At 43.1% G+C, this 25,164-nt stretch overlaps 1 protein-coding gene and 1 long non-coding RNA gene across 4 annotated transcripts in view; both read right to left on the reverse strand.

The window, feature by feature from the left end:
* Window positions 1-13,058, reverse strand: part of LOC147025797 (uncharacterized) — a 94,559-nt gene extending 81,501 nt beyond the window's left edge. For all 3 annotated transcript variants that reach the window (XR_015058012.1, XR_015058011.1, XM_085880620.1), the window contains exons 1-2: window positions 12,275-13,058; window positions 11,307-11,472 (exon numbers count right to left, since the gene is read on the reverse strand). Coding sequence is in view for 1 of the 3 variants with exons in the window: in XM_085880620.1 (XP_085736746.1) it covers window positions 11,307-11,434 (128 nt within the window). In the remaining 2 variants the exon portion in view is untranslated. The remainder of the gene's footprint in view (window positions 1-11,306; window positions 11,473-12,274) is intronic.
* A 38-nt stretch (window positions 13,059-13,096) lies between these two features.
* Window positions 13,097-25,164, reverse strand: part of LOC147025799 (uncharacterized) — a 64,483-nt gene continuing 52,415 nt past the window's right edge. Inside the window, exon 3 of the long non-coding RNA XR_015058014.1 lies at window positions 13,097-13,338. This is a non-coding gene — a long non-coding RNA (uncharacterized LOC147025799). The remainder of the gene's footprint in view (window positions 13,339-25,164) is intronic.

Raw genomic sequence — 25,164 nt, forward strand, 5'->3', positions numbered from 1 at the left:
AGGGAAGTATCCACTCGATTATACTTTATAGTTTCCTTTTGAGCACTCAGGCCAATCGCACAGATTGTATACAAACTTTTAAATGCTGTCATATCCAAAATGACTTCTTTATTTCCATTGCTTTCACACACCTTTTGGTAAGACTTGTATGCTTCAGCATAATCATTTTTCCACAATTAATTTCCAATCTATCTCGTGGATAAAATATTCCATCCAGAGAAACACGAAGTTGTTTCATCTTCGCATTATCACTCAACGCATTATTCTTCTCAGTAGCAGTATCACCATCTGGTTTAAAAAACAAATGAGCCACAGATATCGTGGCTTTCCTTCAAGAACACCCAAATTCCATGTGTAAGTGGTTTGGTTCAGTTTAACGTGTTGGCATCTTCTTTGAAGGTATGATACATTGAGGGGTTTCTTTGAGTTAAGTCTTCCATTCAACATCTCTTCTGTTTTAAGATTAGGAGTATATTCACGAATGTACCAACTAAATTCATCAATTAGAAATTTATTCTGAGCAGCAAATGCATTTGCCACATCAAACAGCAATCTATTTTCATTATCATTCCTTTGCAGTTGAAATCTAATTTTAAGACCATACAGAACTTTATCATGATCACAAAATCCAAATATACCTTTAAGAGGAACTGCCAAAGTAAAACTAGTACCTGCTTTGTATCATCATTTTACATTTCTTTTCTTTAACTATATCGAGGGTCTGTGTTTGTTCCCGTTGACATATCAGGAATAAAACCTTTGACAGCTCCCTTTCCCATTCTATCACTAAATGAATATAGTGTAAATTTCATCATTTCAGATGTAGCAGAGACGTAATCAACCACTTCAACTTCTTGTGTTCCAATGTACAAACAAACACTATCAAACATTTTCCAGAAGAAATCATTTCCGAGTGTAGCGTTTGTGGTATTTGCACCGTTAGTGAATGTAAATTTACACAACAAGAAACTTTCGGCGAGATTCAAATAAGTTTGTTGATTATTTATTTCAAAACTTTTTGTTCCATTTGTATTCCAGTCTGTTCCAGTAATGGCATTTACCTTGAAGTAGTCTTCTTTTTTAATAGAGTTTGAGATGACAATGGTATCATACAAATCAGAGATACGATCAATTGCTTCCATACTTGTATTTATTTCAGAAAAAAGATGGTAAAACTTTTGAAAACCTGACCCAAGTATTTGAATTATTTTCTGTCGTTCTTGGGGAGACAACTGAGTTTTGCCTTTCTTAATTTCTTTTATTGCTTGCAATTTATGAGATTCCTTTTGGGCATCTTTTATACTCTTTATAACATCTGCTACATTTACCACAGCAGAAGCAGTTGAACCAATTAGGTCTTTATGTTGAAGAATAGTTGAACCTCGACCAATAGGAGTATCAATTATCCCATCCACTTTTTTCTAAATTCATGTCCTGCACCCCTTTGTCTCTTAGGTTTATAGTATCTTCTACCAAGATACATACCTTCACCCTTGTAGTCTGGGGAAAGGAACAACCCATCCCCTGTAATTATTTTATATTTTCCCAAGCTGTTCAGCTATTAGCATTGTTTCTTGTTGAGCGATGAGGGAGTTGAAAGTATGATTGACTAAGATAAATACAATTACAAGAAGAATGTCTCCCTCTTGTGTAGTAGCTATCCATTACCGTTTGATTTCTCTCATTAACACAATCATCAAAGATAACGAGGTTCTTTTTTGATTTATCCAAATGTTGTGGAAAAGGTATATCATCCGTATTATCACAAAGAATACAAGTTATCGGCTTTGATTTCTTTTTATATCTCTGTGTATCACAAAATAGTTGTATTATGTCTTCAATGTTGTAATCATTTCATTTGTTTTGAAGTTTAAATAAACCGATTAAATCTTCTTTTTGAAGACCAGCATTAAAACCTTGTGAGAGTAGTTGATACTCTGGTTGAAAACTCGACTTTGTGAAAATTATTAAATTATCATAATCAAGGAAGTTGAGAGTAAGGAGCATCTCAAAAAGTAAGCAGGTTTTTCCACATCTGCTTGAACCAACTATGAGACATCTTAATGAATTTGGAAAATTTTTATGGTTGTTAAATTTTATCTTATTTTCCCAAATGGGTAAAAAATCATTCATTAATATTGTTGCGGATTCGCGCCCGCCGGCGTGCGAACGGCCACGTAACTCGAATCGCGGCACGTCGCCCACCGGACGGACAATCAAGTCGTGACCCTCTCGGACTAACGCCGGGAACTAGTCACGGGTGGACCTTTCGGCCTCACCACGATCGTGCCAATCGGCCCCCCGCATGGGATAGGGTTGCTCGCCAAATTCGACCTACCTAAGTACCCACACGGAGGGTAGACCGGGCGATCGCACCTCGCCGCAGGTCGACTTCGGACACGGGCCACTTTAAGCGACCCGTTCCGTACTATCGGGACAACCGAGCGGTGTTATCGTCGGCCCCGACGGTTCGATTAATTATCGGGCGTTTTAGCCCACGACCAACCCTTTACATGAAGTAAGATGGAGATTCAATAAAGGAAAAGACGAAGCGAAGCGGGAAAACAGTTCAACATAATTCACATTTATTTCGCGATGACGGAAAGCACACATATACAATTACACCAAAAGCAAATGTAAAAGAAGAAGAAACACAATATTACACAAAAAGCAAATATAAAAGAGAAACACAATGCAGATCTATTACCGACTACGCGAGCACACGGCAACACTTATGCAGTTTTACTTCACAGACGGCGCCGACAACACATATACCCAAAGCAAAAGAAAAGGACCACCCTCAAGGATGAGGCGGGCCTGGGGCCGAGACCGCGTCGGGCCTACCCGTCTGATGATGAGACGCAAAGTGGCGGTGGCGCCCCAACTCCGCGGGCCTCGCGGACAGTGTCTGGTAGGGGGTGGGAAAGGGGCCCCCTTGTCGCACTATCTCAGCGCGGGGGGAAACAGGAGGGGGTTGTTGATGCTCGGGGGAAAGGAGGATATCTCCCTGTCTCGGGTCCCGCGACGAGCGTCTCCACCACGACCTCGGTCGCGCCGCCGGCCTCTCCCTCCACAGTTCCCCGAATCCGACGCGAGCACCCCATCAACCGCCTTCGCCTCTCCACAGCTTCGTCCGATCGCCCTCTCCGTCTCCTCTCTTGACTCGTCCCAACTCTTCACTGGCTCCGCGAACTCCCAACTGCGAACTCCCCAACTGCGAACTGCTTTGACTGACGAACGCAGCCGTTTATATCCCCGTGGCTTCGCCCCTTCACCTTTGACCCTTTACCTCTGACCCTTCACCTCTAACTGGCTCCCCATTGGACCGAGGAAAAGTGGGCGTGAATGCTTTTTGATCCATGAATTTGCATATAGCGACCACACTCCAACGCCCTGGAGGCGGGGCCAAATCGCCCCACGCTCACCGATAGGACGGAACAGAAGTGGGCGTGAGTCGTTTTTGATCCGTTTTCTTCGGAAAGTCTGTGATGTTTCTGAACACGCTGCTCGGTGCGCGCCCTGCACGAGTCCAGTATCGGTGCCCACAAGTGGCGCAAGAATGGTGGTGACGCGATGGTGGCGAGTTGTGACGGTAAAGGTCGTGGCTGTTGTCGTGAAGCGGCGTTGTGGTTGGTGGTTGTTGTGTGATGGCTGTTGAGACGTGGTTGGTGGTGGTAGTAATGGCGGCTGGTCCAAAATAAAGATAGTAAAAGAAAAACGGCTATCTAAAAGGGTCGCAGCCCGCATGAATGACATTTATTCCCTCTAAACAACGGGTTTGAACTCTCTTCCGATGAACTCTCTTCCGATGAACAAAGCCTCTCACAACACGAACCAAGAACTCCGAGCCGAGCAACCAGCTCAACTCTCTTCTGATGAACAAAGCCTCTCACAACATGAACCAAGAACTCCGAGCCGAGCAACTAGCTCAACTCCCTTCCGTTGAACAAAGCCGACTCTCTTCGACGAACCAAGCCAGAGTCCAAAAAGCGAACCGAGCCAGGCAGACCCCGAAGGTATGCTGAAAAGCCAAGCCGAAGCAAAAAGCTCTCAAAAAAGCCTCCACCTCGTCAAGCAGAACCGAAGCTCACTGAACAAAAGTCTCAACCCTTGCTGAGCAGAACCCAAAGGCCTGCTAAAAGCCAAGCCGAAGCAAAAAGCTTACTTAAAGCCAAGCCAAAGCAGAAAGGCTTCAAAAAGCCTCCTAAAAGCCTCCTCCCTAACCCAAGCCAAGCCAAAGCAGAAACCGAAGCTCTACTGAAAGCCAGCCCGAACAAAGCAGAGTATCCCTTTTTTATTCCTATCGCCCCCTCCCCCACTCCCGGCGTGACTCATGCCCTCGTGATCCATCCCCCGCTCAATCACGGGTGGGAGGGAGTTGTTGACGTCATGAATCACGGGACGGGAGGGCTCCTCTTCCTCTTCGCAGAAGAGGGGGAGGGGCATCTCCATTGTGTTATGATCGCTCCCTAACTATTATATTGGATCGCAGCACACTTAATCGATTTCTGCCCATTAAACAATGGAAGGTGAGCTATCTAGGGAACAAGCACTTATCGACATAACTGACTAAAGGAACCTGAATGTTGTGTGCAATCCAATTCCCAAATTCGTAACAATATTAACATCCTTTATTTCATCAGGATGTACATCTTTAGGGTTGTTGAAAAAAATACAAATTTCTCCTTGCATATAACAGATGGTCTTATCTTTTCTTTCTATAGCTTCATCCATAAGGTTTTTTTTTTTTGATACTTTTTCTTGTTTCATTGCTTTTTCTAGTTTTGAATATATTGCCAGAAGGAGAGGAGAAACTTTTGCTAGAGCAACTTTTCTTGATGTTCTTCCAGATATACTAAAAGCCCTTCCAAAGAAGGAAATTGAAGAACTCATATTATTCACCATAATTGTTTTTATCCAATAGTTGTTATATTTATCGTGATTCAATTTTACATCTTCGACATATTTCTCAGTATCTTTTACAAATGAAGAGATTGATTGAAACTTGTCTTTTGTGTCTTGATACATTGTATTTATTAAGTGAAAAAAGTTGGAGGATAAAATGGTTTTAAGCACAGATTCACCTATATATTAAATGGAATTTTCATCAAGAAAATTGTATTTTAAGCAATGTTTTGTTATATAAATATGGTGAATACAATGTACTGTAACGTTTGTAATCATGAATATATATATATATATATATATATATATATATATATATATATATATATATATATATATATGTTATAAAAAAACACCTTCAAACCAACAAACATACATTCAATCTTTTCAGACAATATCTCCACCTGACCAAGAAACAAAACATTGTGGTAGATGTGATAATGATATTCGTAATTTTTTTAAAATAATAAACACCTTCAATCATGCAAACAAAAGAACAATGAAGAAAGGGAAGGTGCCACTAAATTCTCCATTGAAAACACTGATGGGGCATTTAAAGAACATATAAAATTAAGATTGTTTCGCTTTCAAGACCCTGGACCATCTTCAATCATTGAAGCTGTTGATATGGTTAAACAAAGTATTGAAACAATAATTAAAAACACATTAAGTGAAATGAAAACTTTTAAGTTTTATATAGGAGTAAAATTGAATATGGTAAGACAAGGTAAGAGAACTACTCCCTATATGAGGACAAACCCTCACTTTATTTCATCATTTCAAGATTTTGTAAGATGAGATGTTTACGATGAACTCCAAAGACAAGAACAAGATGTTGATAACACTGGTAATGGATTTGCTATGACAAAAATAATCTTTTTAGATTTTCACATCTTAAAATGAGATCCTCTTCAAGCTTCTTCTTATATTGATTTACCAAAAGAGATAAAACTTAAGAAAGCGGTTGTTAATATTCAAAACAAAGTTTGTAAATATTTTCTATGGTCTGTTCTTGCTCACTAACATCCTCCACAATGGAAACCTGAAAGGGTTGAACGTTATAAGAAACACGAGAATACATTAAATGTTAAAGATTGAAAGTTTCCAATGTCATTGAGAGATATTCCTCAATTTGAGAAAATAAATAATCTATCTGTTAATGTATATGGATTAATGGATACAAACAAAGTACAGATATTAAAAATTTCAAACAACTTCAAAAATGATGAAACACACATTGACCTTCTCCACTTTACTTCAAAGGAAAAATCACATTATGCTTTCATCAAAAATTTATCAACATTAACCAAATCACAACTATACAAGAGAAAATGTAAAACGTATCCTTGTAAGAGATGTCTCAACTCCTTTCATACAAAAGAACGATTAAATCAACATTCAAAATATTGTATTAATCATAAATCAACTGTAAACAATTTCCCAAAAGCAGGTTAAAACATATCATTCAAAGATTTTAACAAATCTATAAAACACCTGTTTGTGATAGATGCTGATTTTGAAAGTATCCTTGAAAAGATAGCTGCTGTTTCTCCAAATCCAAATAAATCATCCACAAATAAATATCAAAAACATACTCCTTGTGGTTTCTGTTATACTATCAAATCATCTGTTCGTGATTAATACAGGTTAGAACTTTATAGAGGAGAAGATGCCTCAGAGGACTTTGTAAGATGATTGGAAAAAGACTGCATAAGACAGATAAATAATGGTTTAAACCTGTAAACCAATGTCATTAACAAAGGGAGAAAAAAAGGAATTTAGAAAGAACAGTATCTGTCATATTTGTGAGGAGAAAATTGAGGGAGAGGTCAAAGTTAGGATCACTGTCATCTTTCTGGAAAATATAGAGGTCCAGCTCATTCCCATTGTAATCTTAATTACAAGCCCCCAAACTTTATTCCTGTCTTTCTTCACAACGCTCACTATGACACAAATCTATTTATAAATGAACTTTCAAAGACCGAGAGATATTTCTGTCATTCCTAACACACATCAAAAATACATCTCATTCACAAAAACAATTCATACATCCTCCATAACCCATATCAGATTTCTTGACACATGAAGTTTATGGCAAGTCCATTATCTAACTTAGCATCAAATATTAAAAACTTACCAAATCTTAAATCACATTTCTCAAATCAAGAAGTGATTGATCTCTTATCACAAAAGGGAATATATCCATATGATTACATGGATTCATTTGAGAAGTTTAAAGAAACACAGCTTCCTTCAAGGGAAAGTTTATATAGCAAGTTGAATAAAACTCATATTTCCAATAGAGATTATACACAAGCTAAAAAGGTTTGGGAGAAGTTTAATTTTAAGAATCTTGGAGAATATCATGATTTGTATCTTAAAACTGATGTATTGTTATTGGCCGATGTGTTTGAAACTTTTGGAACAGTCTGTCATAATAAAAATTGTTATGGATTAGACCCTGCTCACTATTACACAGCCCCAGGTTTGGCTTGGAGTGCCATGTTAAAAATGACAAAACAGAATTTGGAATTGATCAGTGACATAGATATGCATTTAATGATAGAGAAGGCCAAAAGAGGAGGAATATCTCAAGTGTGTTCCAAGAGATATGCTGAAGCAAATAAAAAATATCTTCCTGTTAATAATAAGAATGAGGACAACTCTTACCTGATGTAATATGATGCTAACAATTTGTATAGGTGGGCTGTGTCTCAATCTTCACCTTATAGAAAGCTTAAATGGATTAAAGAAAAACATTATGAAAAAGTTTTCCAAGACATTGTTGTCTCCTCTCAAAAAGAATTGGATGAAGCTGAAGTTGGATATTATTTTGAGGTTGATTTAAAATATCCAGAAGAACTTCATAACAAACATAACGACCTACCTACCTTATGCCCCTGATAAAGAAAGTCCAAGAAAAGAATGGTTAAGTGATTACCAACAGTCATCTTATATATTATTTCCGAGTTTGTGGTTTCGTGTCGCGCTATCTTCGCCTTTGTTCTGCGCTCGAGTAACGTGATATTCGGCTTACATTATCTCAAAGACCATATGAGGTGCATGGTACAAAAAAAGTAAATAAAATGGTTCTGAAACAGTGAAATCGTATTCCACTTACTGCATTAAAGTAAAATTACTACTGATACTCTGCATCAGTTCTTTCTCAAACACACCCACCCCAACATGTCGCGCAGAGCGCGGGTTATGCAAGTTTAATATAAAAGGTAAATCAACAGAAAAACTACTTACTACATTAAATGATAAAGAAAGTTATGTTTTGTATCAAAGGAACTTGAGACAATATTTATCTGCTGGGTTGAGAGTGAGGAAAATTCATAGGATTTTGAAATTTAAAACAGTCATTGGTTAAAGAAGTATATTGATTTTAATACAAAAAGGAAAACAGAAGCAAAAACAGATTTTGAGAAGGACTTTTATAAATTAATGAATGATGCTGTATTTGGAAAGACTATGGAAAATGTTGGAAATCAACAAAACAGAAGACTTGCTACATCTTGGAAACAGGCTTCAAAGTTAATTAATAGACCGATACAAGTTTTGAGTGAGCAGAGGTGTTTTCAGAGAACTTTTGTGCTATTTATTTGAAAGAAGAGAGTATTGAAATGGATAAACCTATTTATATAGGAACATCAATTCTTGACTTGTCAAAGTCGTTGATGTATGACTATTACTATAATAATTTAAAATCAAAGTATAAGGATAATGTGTCATTGTTATATATGGATACAGATAGTTTTATATGAGAAATTAAGACAAGTGATGTATACGAGGATATGATTGATAATATTGATATATATGATACAAGTAATTATCAGTCAGGTGATGTGTTGTTTTCATCAAAGAATAAAAAGGTTATTGGTAAGTTTAAGGATGAGTTGGGTGGGAAGGTCATAAGTGAAGTTATAGGATTGAGATCAAAGTCTTATGCTTTCACGTATATTGATAATAATAACATTGAAAGGTGTGATAAGAAGCCAAAGGGAATAAAGAAAAATAGAACCAAGGAAACAATAAACTTTAAACATTATTACAACTGTTTAACCTTAAAGAAGGAAGAGTACAGAAAAATGAATACAATAAGAAGTTATAAACATCAATTTTATACAGAAGAGATAAATAAGAAAGCATTCGGAGCTTTTGATGATAAAAGATATATTTTCCAGAATGGAATCAATTGTCTCCATAATGGTTACAAGTATAAGTGTTAAGATATTGGGTTGGGAATTTTCACAGGCTACCACCATCTTTTTACTGATTTATAAATATATTGCACCAAGCAATAACCAAACCAAAGAGTGGAGATGTAATCAGCCTTGGTATTTAAATGGGAAACATAAAGAATGTGAGAAATATCAAATAAGTCTTATTGACGAAATAACCGGGGTAAAAGTAGGTAAAACAAATAAGCGGATAAATTCAATAACAAATAAGTTGGAGGATGTAAGGAGAAAAATAAATATCCTTGAATGGACTGAAAACTTTGATGGTTATCAACTGAACAATGGAAAAACAATTTACTGCAATCTCAAAATGATATGTGGCTCAGGAGGTGGTCAAATCAGAGCATTAAGAGAAGTTCATCATTTCATTTCTGCTCAACAAAGATACTTTAACCAAGAACCAAGTTCCAACTTATTCTTTGTGAATATACTCGATGGAAATGAATGTTATAAGAAAATTAAGTTATTCCCTAAAGTAGAACATGGACAAATGTTCGTTGGTTCGCTCTTTGAGTGGAATGAAAATATAAAAGGACTGTGATTATGTTGTGCTTTAAGAAGTGGGGGAGTTGTGGGGTAAGTTGTGCGAGAAGAAGTGCTTTAATCAGTAAGTTTCAATTTTACATTTGCTTGTTTGGGAGGGAAGGGGAGAGGTGGGGAGAAAATGAGTCTCCTATTTTGAGCTTTTGGGGCTTGGGTCAAAATTGTTTTCCCTTTTTCCCCATTCATTTAAATGGGCATCCCAGAAACCCAATTTATCATCTACTGAGCCATCCCCCATTCTCTCAAGTACTTTTCCAAGTATTTCAAACTTCCTTCATAAGCTTCGTGAGCTATTTTACCAAATGATCCTTATCTCACATGCACGATATATTGTTACGTGGAAGAAGGGGGTGGGGATGGACCATAGCTATATTGTTGTAAATGTCGTATGGTCTGTGGTGCTTCATGTAGCATAGATTTACTCTTGTAAACAGGGGAAATGTCAGAGTAAAAACCTCCTGTACAGGCAGCAAGGCCAGGTGAGGAATTGGGTGAGAAAGCTCAACAAACCTTAAAAGGACATCAATATAAACTGTTTGGCTGGTATGTGCAAGCCACGGTGGTGGGATGAGTTGTAGCCCCGGAAGAGGGGATAAATACTTTTTATTATTTCGGCTACTCAGTGTGGTGGGACAGCTTGGAGCGTGGCACTGCCCACCAGAAGCGGCGGCCAATGACGGCCCACAATGTACAGAAGGCAGGCCAGAGGAGTCAACATAGAGAATCTCAGTCGAAAATATGGAGAGTCCCAGAGTCCAACAGTGTGATCTGCGCTGCACATGACAGCAGATGCACCAGCCTTGACCTTTGGGGATCGTCGTTCTTGGATTTGCACTCTTTCATTCTCTCTTACATTGCACATCGCTTACATCGCTCCTCACCTTTGCATGCTGAGTTGCTCCAGTCTCATCACCGCTGTTGTACCTCAACCAGCCTTTGCCAATACAAGCCCTTGTCTGCCACATTGTCAGTGCAATTGTGTTGCGAGGTGCCATTTATGGGATTAGGTTTTTTTTTCCATTACATATAAGTTGCATATTACATTCTCCTTGCTCGTGGCTGTTGACTCGCTTGGTTTGTTCCATTTTGCATGTCCCATCCACCTTTCTCTCCGTACTCCTTATAAATAAACCTTGATAAAGACATGTGCAGGTGGCAAAAGGATGGAACCGTTTTCCATCCTTCTGTCCCCTGCGCATGCCACCATCAAAATTCGGCTTTCCATTGGGTGACATTAGGGAGCAGAAAGTTGTAACAACTGAATGCAGTAGTTAGAGAACTCATGCACAATGTACAGTTATGAAGTCATGCACAATGTACAGTTATGTCGTGCATGATGTAGAGTAATGACGTAACACATGATATAGAATAATGAAGTCACCCAGCGAAAACCAAGGGTTAATTGCTGCAGTTCCCTTCATGAGTGACATTGATTGCACGAATCGGGGAGACACCTGACCTGCTTGATGTGTTCATTTGAATTATTAAATTCTATTTACTCGGAATTAAGTTCTCTTCATGATATTTTGAACATGTAAGGCAGTGACAAAATGACAAACATGATCACAAAAAGGGTGCTAGTTATTAAATAAGGTCGATGGAAGGTTTAAGTACCTGTAGTTCTGGAGACTGATGTATATTTTTAAATATCTTGGATCAGCCTTCTGTAAGAGTCTGATGTTTGGTCTTACATTCCCGGAGTGCTTGTACGATGGAGTGATGATGGATTCATTGCCAAACATCACATCTGCATCTGCAGCGGCCGTAACTGAAACTTCTTCTTCAACACATCAACAAAAGGAAGACAAAACCACTCAATGTCATTGTCATCACAATCTCCATCATCATCATCATCATCATCATCATCATGCCTTCCAACACAATCCTGGAAATACTGAATCATCTCAATTCAATTTTTTTTTTTTTTTGCCCTCAATTTCACATCTGTATTTTCTTCATCACAAATTCCCACTGGATTTGCGCTAAAATATTTGTTTGTTCTCCAAACTTCTGAGGGACAGACAAAATGGGACATGATGCAGGGGAAGAACAGGTAGTTAAGAAAAAGTTTGGAATAATTTGTAACGCAAGGCAAGATTCTTGACAACATATGTTGTAACCGGAAGAATCGTTTCAGGTGATGGGATGGAGGAGGGATCTCGTGCCTCTTCTCAGGGGACTTTGGAAAAACAATAGAAATATGAAATATTAAATACATTGATATCTTAATGAGTTTGAAAACTTTTTCAGAAAGGGCACAGAAGGAAATGTACCGATAGAACAGGTAAACGATGAAAAGGTGAGTCAGGTGATGTCATCCAAACAGAGAGGGTTAATGTTATTATTATTTATTATTCTGCATGGAGATGACCATGCCAATAAGTTACCTTCCCACCAAATTATAATTACAATCAACTCCAGTTTAAGGATATTCTTCTTTATCGAAGGAAGTATTAACAGCAATGTCTGTAAAAGACGAAGTGCCAAAATTTATTTCAACTTCCTATTTTGATCTTAGGGTTGGTTGTGTTTGCATCCAGTGTGTTCACCCCACCTGCCCCAAGGTATTGAAGAGTACTTACCTGTTGAAGGTCCTGCATGTGATATGGCTTCTGATGTTGCAACCTGTGATCACAGTCAGGCCTCTGTTGTCATTGGAGAGCAACACCGTACTGTTGTCATTGGAGGCCAACACCGTACTGTTGTCATTGGAGGACAACACCGTACTGTTGTCATTGGAGGACAACACCATACTGTTGTCATTGGAGGACAACACCATACTGTTGTCATTGCTGATACCCGACATCATGAGGCTTCCATTAGGACGTCAGCCAATCAATATTGTGGTGTTTCTGTTGTTGCTGCTGCAGACGCTTATCTGTTTTTCCAAGCACTTCTTCTTGGATTATTTCCTTACCAAGCATTCCTGGTTTTTGCACTTTAGTCTCTCTTTCCAACACCTTCTGATCCTTTATCTGCACATTGTGTTCTCTTTCTCTCATCTCTCATCTCTTGTTCTCTTTCCAATATAATTCACTCTTTTTCTTTCCACACCACTTCACATTGCTCTCCGTGGTCCTGTTGCTTCCCCTCTCTTAGACGAGTCTCTTCCTCTGGTCTCTGCAAATTGCGCTCTCGATTTTTAAGGCCTTACCCTTTTTGTGGATCTGAAACTGTCTTTGAAGCGTTGATGGAAAGAAATTATGAAGAGATAAAGCAAACCCTTACTGTCACTCCAGATCCTGTTCCTCACTTCTCCGCAGGTCCTGCTCCAATTGCTGCACACTTTGTTCCTGTTTTTAACATCTAACTCTCTTTTTTTCTACAACAGGCGTTTTCTGTTTACGTTTTGTTTCCTTCGTTTTGAGCCAACCTGTCCTCTCTTTCCTGAAGTTTTTCTTCCTCTGCCAGCAAAACCTTTTCAACCTAAACCTTTTTTTCTTGCTCTTTTTGATCTTCTTCTTGTTCTTTCTAAACAAAGCCTTGTTTTCCTGTCAAATCCATTTTTGCCTTCTATTCATCTCCTGAAACCTCTTCCTCTACTTTCTGCATCTCAAGATGCTCGTTTTCCTGAACCAAGTATACTATAATGGTGGCTCATCCTTCAAAATCTTCTTTCAGTTTTACTTTCCGGCCACATCGTAAACTGCAAGATAGAAACAAAGATTCTCAGTTCAAGTTAAAAGGAAGTATTACATAACATGTAAAGTATTGAATAAATGGTTTTATAAAACATAAACAAACATGTTCCACCACCAGAATCACAATGTTATTGCATACAGAATAACGAGCATGCAGATGTACCTTAAACAAGGTTTAAAGGGTCGGTGTGCAATGATGAACCCAAACCACAAAGCAAGCAAACACTTATCATCAACATTCCCTTCACAACATTTTCCCCTATTTTAGGTGGTTGGTCGATTGATGGAATTTGCATATTCTTTGTACAAACCCAATCCTTTTGATGTCATTGGTCATACATTCCTGCCATGTTTTCCATTTCCCTGAAGACTTACAATCTTCTTAATCATTTCATCATCTGTCCTTCGAGCGACATGGCTCAATTATCGAAACTTTCTCTTTCTCAATTCAATCTCAATACTGAATTATCTAAACTTTCTCTTTCTCAATTCAATCTCAATACTGCACATTTAAATCGTGCTTCAAAGATCCACACTCCACCATTTATCGTTCAATGAAATACAAAACATCCATCTTGACATCCCCATGTCTGTTCCTTCTATTCTTCTTTCACCTTCCATCCCCATGGACCACGTTTCATTTCCACACAACGTACGTGCCCTCATACAGGTTAAATCAATACACTATGGCTGACCTTATACAGGTTAAATACACACACTACAGCTGCCCTCATACAGGATAAATACTGTTGCGAATTCGCACCCGCCAGCGTGCGATCGACCGCGTGTAGCTAAAAACGGCCGCCTCGCCCACCAGAATGGACAATTCAGTCGTGACCTTCCGGGAACTACCGCCCGGAGCCAGTCATGGGTGGGGGTTTAACCTCACCACAACTCAGTCCGCATACTACCCGTGTGAAATAAGGTCCGATCGCCGAATGGTCGATTTACCTAAGTACTCGCGCGAGCAGCGTACCGAGGAGTTGTACCACGCCACAGGTCGACTCTGGACACGAACCGCTTGAGAGGCTTGTTCCGTACTACAGGAATAACCGAGCAAAGTTATCGTCGACCTTGCGGTTCCAATTATTTACCGGGCGTTTTAAACCCACTATCAATCCCTTACGTGATGGAAGATGGAGATTCGATAAAAGGAAGGAGACGAAGCAAAGCGGGAAACAGTTCAACAAGCAATTCACATTTATTACGGAAACACGGAAGGCACGTATATTACAGTCAAGACAAAATGCAACAAATAACAGTCAAGACAAAAGCTATACGACCGAATAAAAGGGGAATTATTTACAACACTTATACAGTTCTACTTGTCGGGACTTGGCGCCACATCACTCATACAAAAAGCAAAGGAAAGAAAGCCACCCTCACAGGCAAGGAGGCAGACAGGTCCATGGACCAAATGTGCGTGGATCCTGGAGGAGCGGCCAGGTCCACGAGACTGAGAAGGTCTTACCCACGTCCTCGTGACGCGATGGCGGGCAAGCCGCAGGGTTCGCGCAGCTGCGCCCCGACTCCGTGCCCCTGGCGTGGTCGGCGAGCCCTCTCCGGCGTGCTCCGCACAAGCAATTTTGTTGGCACCACGTTTAGGGTGGGGGAGGAACGGGCCCCCCAGCACTATCTCAGTGCGGATGGGGGGGGGGAATTGCTGATGCTCAGGGAGAGGGGAATGGCTGGCTGGCTAGGACCCCGCGACGAGACGAGCGATCCCCACACTGCAACCTCGTTGCCGACCGCCGTCTTCACTTGACTCGAACTTGAACTCTTCACTTGCCCCGACCAGCCGCCTGCAACTCAACCGCGCGAACTCTGCGAGTTGCCTTATGCTCGTGTCTTCACAGGCCGCAGGAGGAGCCTGTATGCAAATTTCAGGATCAAAACGCGATTGGAGGAGGGGGCCACGCCATCCTCTGTTCAGCCATTGGTGCGGCAAAAAGGGGGCCTGAACCTCTTTTGATCCGAATTCCTCTCATAAAGAATCCACGTTTATCGCGCTTGGAGGCGGGGCCATTCCGCCCGACGCTCGCCCATTGGACGGAGAAAAGGGGGGCGTGAAGCCTTTTTGATCCGAATTTCTCCCTCGGAAAGGCCGCCATTTGCGCTCGCGGCTCGTTGCATTCGGCACCAATCGCCGAACGGGCCCTGGACAGCACGACGTTTGGTGTTGACTGGTGGTGTGGTCGATGGTTGCAGGAGTTAGGCGAAGGTGGTGGGGGGTTTTCTGTGGTTGTTTGGTGTTTGGCGGGCGTTGTTTGGGAATGGCGGTGAAGCGATGTTTGCGGGATGGAGTTGTGAAGGTAAAGGTAGTGGCTGTTTGCGTTGTTGGCGGCTTAATGGTCAAAAATAACAATAGAGAAAGTAAAATGGATAAGTAAAAGCGTCGCAGCCCGGATGAATCACACATATTCCCTCTATACAACGGGTTTGGGCTAACTACACATGAACTTACTGATATATCTCACCTGAGGACTCTTTATGGTGTAATGCGAATTTCCACAACCATAACACTCCCCCCTCCCCTTTTTGCAGACTCATCCCGAGTCGTCAAATTCTCGTGTGCCATCATGTGTAGTTCTCCCCTTGTACGTTTTACCTTCGGATCCCTGAGTGCGACATTCATGGTATTAGTGTCCCCAAAATAAATAACCTATGGGCTGAGTAACGAACGAAACAAACCAACTCATACGGACGACTTAAATAAATTGCCGGCGCTAAGACATACATGCCGGGGGCGCACTCATATACAATACACAACTTAACACCTTAACCTGAAAATTACACTAACCCATGGCCCAGGATCAATGAACTCTGCAGGCAGAAAAACAAAAGTCATCCGGTGCACAGGCCACCACTGCAGGCCCGTGTTGTAGCTGCCAACAGGACAGTCCTTGCAAACTTAATAGATCCCGGCGCGCATGGAAATGAACAAGGGGGGGGGGGGAAATCAAAACAGAATGGGGACAAAAGATGACGTGGGCAGTCGGCATGGCATGGCAAAGGTGGACAGGCAAGGCACAGCAAAACAAGGCCGCTGCAGTAAACGCAGCCGGCAGTGAAGCTGACCGGCACAGGCCTTGTAGTAAAAACAGCCGGCAGACGATCGACCGGCACAGGCCTTGCAGCAAAAACAGCCGGCAGTGAAGCTGACCGGCACAGGCCTTGAAGCAAAAACAGCCAGCCGATGAAGTTGGCTAGCCTTTGCCTTTCAGTGGAGGTTGGTGGAGGGAGTGCGGTGGTGCTGGCCAATCAGAAGGTGGGCTCAGACCTACCTGACTATCTCCCTCCCAACCTATCGCCTTTGCCTGTCTCTGTCCATACCCACCCCCTTAATTTGTCCAAACCCAATTTAGCCCCAACTTTTTTTTTCTATACCTCCCATTATAAATCGTCCCCTAACCCCCTTTACTGTCTCTGTTCGGCGAACCTATCCTCCCCGAGCCTACTCCCAACCCCTACGTTCCCTTCCTGAAGGGGAATGAGGGAGGGCTAGCATCCTGTGTCGAGGCCCAACTCAAGCCTCAGGATGGCCTCCTCGGACTTCAGCGATCTAACCCAAAGTGGGTCCAGCGGCCCACAACGAGAGCGAGGGGATGGATGGTGCGGAGGGGTACACTTCCTATCTCCCCTATCCAGTTAACTTTTGAACTACCCCGGGGCTTTCAACAAGCGCTTCTCGCTTAAACTATTGGTTCTAACAACCCAGATTCCCGTCGCCTGTGTTGGTGTCCTCGCAAATTTCGGGCCTCGCTCCCCAATATTCCTTCCGTGCCCTCACACGGTCTCATGGCTGGGACGCGTGGCTCCCTTGGCAGGCACTACCCTCTGCCGATTCCCTAACAATGGCACCCCCGGGCACTACACTGCCTCCGAGCCTACCAGCTCCCTAAACACCGGGGAGTGCCCTCCCTGGCGACTCCGCTGAAAAGCTCACGTGGCAGGCTGGCGCCCCAGGCCCCTTCCCTGGGTGCCCGTGCCCAATGCACTGCCCACGCGGCTAATGGCGCCCCGGGCCCCGGCATCATGCGGGCGCACCCATGCCCACTACGCTATCCCGGCCCCCCATGGGCCCTTGGCCTACCGTGGCCGAGTAGCCCAGTGCCCGGGGTACCCACTCAGCGATACTCACATTTCGCAGCCATGCTCCCAGCCCGTCAACAGGGCTCCTGCACCCCTCCAAAACAGGTTTCGAGCCTACACTCCCAACAACAACAAAACGACCTCCATTTTCCAATTTGTCTAACCCAGCGAACTCACTCGACATTGACCCTGGGGTCCCTTGGGTGGAAATCACTCCTCCCCCCAATCACTCATCGCACCATGCATTCCATATTCGCTCTATACATAAAGACCTCACTCACTCACCGTGTACATTTTCCACTCTTCAACTCACACTCCATCGCTGAACTCGGCCATCCTGCTCACGACTTCCCCTAACTACCTTGTACTCCCACGTCATCCCTTACAATATAGCACGTTCCTTTTAACACTACGTAGCTAAGCTACGTCCCCACTACACACTCACTGTCTGTCTTTGTCTCCAAATCCTCAAAAATCCATTAAAAATCATTTTCCCAACCTAAATCTCATTGCATCCCTCGACCTAATCCATTCCACAGGCTCCATGAGGACTTACCCCTGCCCCATGAAGCCAGTCTAACTAAGCTAACCCTTCCCCTAGCTTGTGCCATCCTGTGCCCAGGCCAAGGGGTCTTCCATCCCTTGCCTGGGAATCCTGTTCACCCGAAGCAAGGCTTGCTTTTTTTTTTTACATGCGGAGCACCAGCGTGGCAATGCGCAACCTGCGCTCTTTGCCCGTGACGTCATGGCAGCTGTTCGCATCCCTCGTCCCTTTTGGACGGCACCATCCAGCAGGGATTCACCCTCCTGCCGGATTCCAACCAAACATGCAGCCATGACGCCACCCGGCACATCAAAAAAAAACAAAAACAAGCAGTCATAGACTGGTACTTACGAAATCGTTAACTTGACCTCTGACCTTGTCTAATAAAAGCTGTCGAAAGAGAAGGTCGCGACGCAAACCAGAAGTTTCTACGATGATTCTGTACCAAACCATCAAAAATCGAATGTTTGACCTCACTGTGACCTTGACCTTTGACCGATTTTGACCAAAATCTAACCAGCGCGAGCCATCGCCTTCCTGAATCACGTGGTGTAATTTGACATTGGTAGCTTCTTCCGTTCTCGAGTTATAACTTTTTTTTGGATGTTTGACCTCACTGTGACCTTGACCTTTGACCGATTTTGACCAAAATCTAATCAGCGCTCAGAATCACCCTCCTGAATCACGTGGTGTAATTTGACATTGGTAGCTTCTTCCGTTCTCGAGTTATCGTGCCTACAAACAAACACACACACACACACACACACACACACACACACACACACACATACATGACGGAAGTCATCAATATACTTACGAAATCTTTAGATTTCGTAAGTAACAAGCCCCGCTTTTCGAGGGGTTCCCCACGCGAACACATGTGCTCTGCCCATTGGAGCTTAACACAAGCTCGCGTGGAGAACCCGTCCGGTCCAAATCCATCGACCCAGCCTGGCTTTTGTCCGTCGCGGGATCGGCAACATTCACTGCACTCGTTTCCGGACCGGGTTTCACTCCCGCAGGCGCGCACATGGCGGCCTCGTGCGCTGCACGGCCCGAACCTCGCGCTCGCTGCTGGGCAAACCCGGCACGGTTCCCGAAATAGCTACGGCCGCTACTCGGCCCGTCCCTCACATGTTGCCGTCGTCGTCTCCATTCAATCCACGTACACCTGCGTGTCACGACGCTCACACACCACGACATGACATTCACCCCGGGAGACGCGGCTGCATGCTCTTTTTGTTTTCTATCCCATTGTTCCTCTCATTCTTCCTTCTCCAATCTCGTTGTGTCCTTCAATCGACTCATTTCTCCTTCCTGCTTCATTCCTTGCTCCTTCACTTTCTCCTCGAACTTCAACCTATTTTTTGCCTTTTGTCGTTCAGTTTCAAATTCATACTCTTTCAGGTTTTTATTCCACTGTCTCTCTTGTTCCTCATTCTGCAATCTGGTCTTGGCTTCCAGCTGTTCGATCTGTACAGTGTGGTTCCTTAACGTTTCATTCTCTGCTGTCGTTCTTTCTTCTCTCACCATCCTCAACTCGTTTTGTAATTACATCTCTTTGTTTTGGTGCTTCTGCAACTCCGAAGCTTTCTTTTCTACTTCCTTTCTCATCTCCGCACACTCCAACCTTGCTTTGGCTTCCAACTGTTTGATCAGAACAGTGTGTTGCCTCAAGGTTTCATTTTCCGCTGTCTTCCTCTCCTCTTTTAACATCCTTAGTTAGTTTTGTAATCCTCTCTCTTTGGTTTCGTGTTTCAGTATCTCAGAAGCTTTTTCCAATAATTCCTCTCTCAATTTGCATGCTTCTTTCCTCCTTTCCGCACAACTTTTCCAGGCTTCCCTCCTCATTTCGTCCATTTTCTTTCAGTATTCCTTTCCTCTTTCCAGCCATTCCTCTCTCAATTTTATCGTCCCTTCCAGGGTTTCTCTTTCAATCTGGCCTTTTACCTCTTCCTTCAGTTGTTCCAAATCCCCATCGTGTTCACCTTTTTCCTTTTCCAGGTTTTTTTTTCCATTCCTCTTCCAAGTTCTCTCTATCCTGGGAATTACCAATTCGCTCCTCCTCCATTCTCTTGCTGAGCTTGCTCGTCCCTTGTTACCACTTATGGATCCTCAATTCTATTTCCCCCACTTTTCCCTCCAGTTCCTTGGCCTGTCTTGACTTCTCCAATAGTTCTTTCTTTAATTGTTTTACTTCCAGCTCGTGTTTTCGTTTTTCTTTTTCGAGCTCGGTCCTCCATTCTTACCTTCAATTCTTTCCAAAGCCCGCCAATGTCCGCCTGCCTCGCCTGCCATGCCCACGTGGTTTGAAACGGCTGTTGAGAGCGCTCGCCTCATGTCGCGCCATTCGCCGTGCCATAAATAGCCGCTCGCTCCGTGCTACGCTGATGTGCAATCGTGCCGCTATTATGCGACTCAGTTTGCCGGTAAAGTCCGTGCTCAGAATATGGGGTTGAGCTTCCCCACGGATTGTTATTACAAGTAGTACCATCCCGGGCCATATATCCAACATTACTACACTTCTACCCCCGGCACCCGCTCGCCTTGAAATGCCATCTTATTTCACGTAAGAGATTAATTTGGCCTGCTCGAAATTTGGGGGGAACGGGGGGGGGGGGGGGGGTCGCCTCGCACACACCTGGTCCGATCCCCATGAATTTAGCCTGGAGACGGGAGAGTTTGTTTCCCGCTCGCTGACACCAGTGTTGCGAATTCGCGCCCGCCGGCATGCGATCGACCGCGTGTAGCCAAAAGCGGCCGCCTCGCCCAGCGGAACGGACAATTCAGTCGTGACCCTCCGGGAACTACCGCCCGGAGCCAGTCACGGGTGGGGGCTTAACCTCACCACAACTCAGCCCGCATTCTACCCGCGCGAAATAGGGTCCGATCGCCGAATGGTCGATTTACCTAAGTACTCGCGCGAGTCGCGTACCGAGGAGTTGTATCACGCCACAGGTCGACTCCGGACACGAACCGCTTGAGCGGCTCGTTCTGTACTACAGGGATAACCGAGCGGAGTTATCGTCGACCTTGATGGTTCCAAGTATTTACCGGGCATTTTAAACCCACTATCACTCCCTTACGTGATGGAAGATGGAGATTCAATAAAAGGAAGGAGACGAAGCAAAGCGGGAAACAGTTCAACAAGCAATGCACATTTATGACGGAAACACGGAAGGCACGTATATTACAGTCAAGGCAAAATGCAACAAATAAGTCAATTCAAATTCAATATGACCGAATAAAAGGGCAATTATTTACAACACTTATACAGTTATACTTGTCGGGACTCGGCGCCACATCACTCATACAAAAAGCAAAGGAAAGAAAGCCACCCTCACAGGCAAGGAGGCAGATAGGTCCGTGGACCAAATGTGCGTGGATTCTGGAGGAGTGGCCAGGTCCACGAGACCGAGAAAGTCTTACCCACGTCCTCGTGATGTGATGGCGGGCTAGCCGCAGTGTTCGCGCAGCTGCGCCCCGACTCCGTGCCCCTGGCGTGGTCAGCGAGCCCTCTCCGGTGTACTCCGCGCAAGCAGTTTTGTTGGCACCACGTTTAGGGTAGGGGACGAACGGGCGCCCCCCCCCGGCACTATCTCAGCGCGGATGGGGGGGAAATTGCTGATGCTCAGGGAGAGGGGAACGGCTGGCTGGCTTGGACCCCTCGACGAGACGAGCGACCCCCACACCGCAACCTCGTTGCCGACCGCCGTCTTCACTTGACTCGAACTTGAACTCTTCACTTGCCCCGACAAGCCGCCTGCAACTCAATCACGCGAACTCTGTGAGTCGCCTTATGCTCGCGTCTTTATAGGCCACAGGAGGAGCCTATATGCAAATTTCAGGATCAAAACACGATTGGAGGTGTGGCCACGCCACCCTCTGTTCAGCCATTGGTGCGGCAAAAAGGGGGCGTGCACCTCTTTTTGTCCGAATTCCTCTCGTAAAGAATCCACGTTCATCGCGCTTGGAGGCGGGGCCATACCGCCCGACGCGCGCCCATTGGATGGAGAAAAAGGGGGCGTGAAGCCTTTTTGATCCGAATTTCTCCCTCGGAAAGGCCGCCATTTGCGCTCGCAGCTCGATGCGTTCGGCAACAATCGCCGAACGGGCCCTGAACAGCACGACGTTTGGTGTTGGGTGGTGGTGTGGTCGATGGTTGGAGAAGGAGTTACGTGAAGGTGGTGGGGGGTTTTCTGCGGTGGTTTGGTGGTTGGCGGGAGTTGTTTGGGAATGGCGGTGAAGCGATGTTTGCGGGATGGAGTTGTGAAGGTAAAGGTAGTGGCTCTTTGCATTGCTGGCGTAATGGTCGAAAATAACAACAGAGAAAGAAAAATTGCTAACTCAAAGCATCGCATCCTGGATAAATCACACATATTCCCTCTACACAACGGGTTTGGGCAAACTACACATGAACTTACCGATATATCTCACCTGAGGAGTCTTTATGGTGTAATGCGAATTTCCACAACCGCAACAATACAAACACTTCGGCTGACCTGATACAGGCTAAATACGCACACTACGGCTGACCTTATACAGATTAAATACATACACAACGGCTGACCTTATACAGATTAAATACAAACACTATAGCTGACCTAATACAAGTTAAATCCATACACGATGGCTGCACTCATAGAGAATAAATACAAACACTTCGGCTGCCCTTATGCAGGCTAAATCCACACACTATGGCTGACCTCATACAGGATAAATACAAACACTATGGCTGCCCTTATACAGGTTAAATACATACACAACGGCTGACCTTATACAGGTTAAATTCACACACAACGGCTGACCTTTTACAGGTTAAATTCACACACAATGGCTGACCTTATACAGGTTAAATACACACCCTACGGCTGACCTTTTACACGTCAAATACATACACTATGGCTGACCTAATACAAGTTAAATGCATACACTATGGCTGCCCTCATACGGGATAAATACAAAAAATTTGGCTGCCCTCATACAGGTTAAATACAAACACTACGGCTGCCCTTATACAGATTGAATACAAACACTACGGCTGACCTTATACAGATTAAATACACACACTCTGGCTGACCATATACAGGTTAAATCCATACACGATGGCTGATCTAATACAAGTTAAATACATACACTATGGCTGCCCTCATACAGGATAAATACAAACACTTTGGCTGCCCTTATGCAGGCAAAATCCATACACTACGGCTGACCTTAAACAGCTTAAATACAAACACTGCGGCTGACCTTATACAGATTAAATACAAACACTACGGCTGACCTTATACAGGTTCAATACATAAACTACGGCTGACCAAATACAAGTTAAATACATGCACTATGGCTGACCAAATACAGATTAAATACACACACACCGGATGACCCTATACAGGTTAAATACAAACACTACGGCTGAACTAATACAGATTAAATACACACTATGGCTGACCTTATACAGATTAAATACATACACTACGGCTGACCTAATACAGATTAAATACACTATGGCTGACCTTATACAGATTAAATACACACACTACGGCTGACCTCATACAGACTAAATACATACACTATGGCTGACCTTATACAGATTAAACACACACAGAACGGCTGACCGAATACAGGTTAAATACAAACACTACGGCTGACATTATTCAGATTAAATAAACACACTACGGCTGACCTAATACAGGTTAAATACAAACACTACGGCTAACCAAATTCAGATCAAATACACACACCACAGCTGAACTTATACAGATTGAATACAAACACTACGGCTGCCCTGAAACAAGTTCAATGCAAACACTACCGCTGACCTTATACAGATTAAATACAAACAGTACGGCTGACCTAAGACAAGTTAAATACAAACACTGCAGCTGACCGAATAAAGGTTAAATACAAACACTACGGCTGCCCTAATACAGGTTAAATACAAACACCACGGCTGCCCTTAAACAAGTTAAATGCAAACACTACGGCTGACCTAATACAGGTTAAATACAAACACGACGGCTGACCTTATACAGGCTATATACAAACACGACAGCTGACCTCATACAGGTTAAATACAAACACTACGGCTGACCTTATTCAGGTTAAATACAAACACTTCGGCTGACCTTATACAAGTTAAATACAAACACTACAGCTGACCTCATACAGGTTAAATACAAACACTACGGCTGACCTTATTCAGGTTAAATACAAACACTTCGGCTGACCTTATACAAGTTAAATACAAACACTACAGCTGACCTTTCACAGGTTAAATACAAACACTATGGCTGACCTTATACAAGTTAAATACAAACACTACAGCTGACCTTATACAGACTAAATACAAACACAACAGCTGACCTTATACAGGTTAAATACAAAGATTATGGCTGACCGAATAATAGTTAAATACAAACACTTCGGCTGACCTAATACAGGTTAAATACAAACACAACGGTTGACCTAATACAGATTAAATACAAACACGACGGCTGACCTTAGAGAAGTTAAATACAAACACTTGGGCTGATCGATTACAGGGTAAATACAAACACTACGGCTGCCCTTATACAAGTTAAATACAAACACTACGGCTGACCTTATACAGGTTAAATACAAACACTACGGCTGACCTTATACAGGTGAAATACAAACACTACAGCTGACCTTATACAAGTTAAATACAAACACTGCAGCTGACCTTATACAAGTTAAATACAAACACCACAGCTGACCTTATACAGGTGAAATACAAACACTACGGCTGACCTAATACAAGTTAAATCCATACACGATGGCTGCACTCATAGAGGATAAATACAAACACTTCGGCTGCCCTAATGCAGGCAAAATCCACACACTATGGCTGCCCTTATACAGGTTAAATACATACACTACGGCTGACCTTATACAGGTTAAATTCACACACAACGGCTGACCTTTTACACATCAAATACATACACTATGGCTGACCTAATACAAGTTAAATGCATACACTATGGCTGCCCTCATACGGGATAAATACAAACACTTTGGCTGCCCTTATACAGGTTAAATACAAACACTACGGCTGCCCTCATGCAAGTTAAATCGATAGACTACGCTGACCTTATACAGGTTAAATACACACACTATGGCTGACCATATACAGGTTAAATCCATACACGATGGCTGATCTAATACAAGTTAA

Source organism: Eptatretus burgeri, chromosome 5 (assembly GCF_056783735.1).
Source record: "Eptatretus burgeri isolate ZD-2024b chromosome 5, Ebu_testis_v1, whole genome shotgun sequence".
NCBI lineage: Eukaryota > Metazoa > Chordata > Myxini > Myxiniformes > Myxinidae > Eptatretus > Eptatretus burgeri.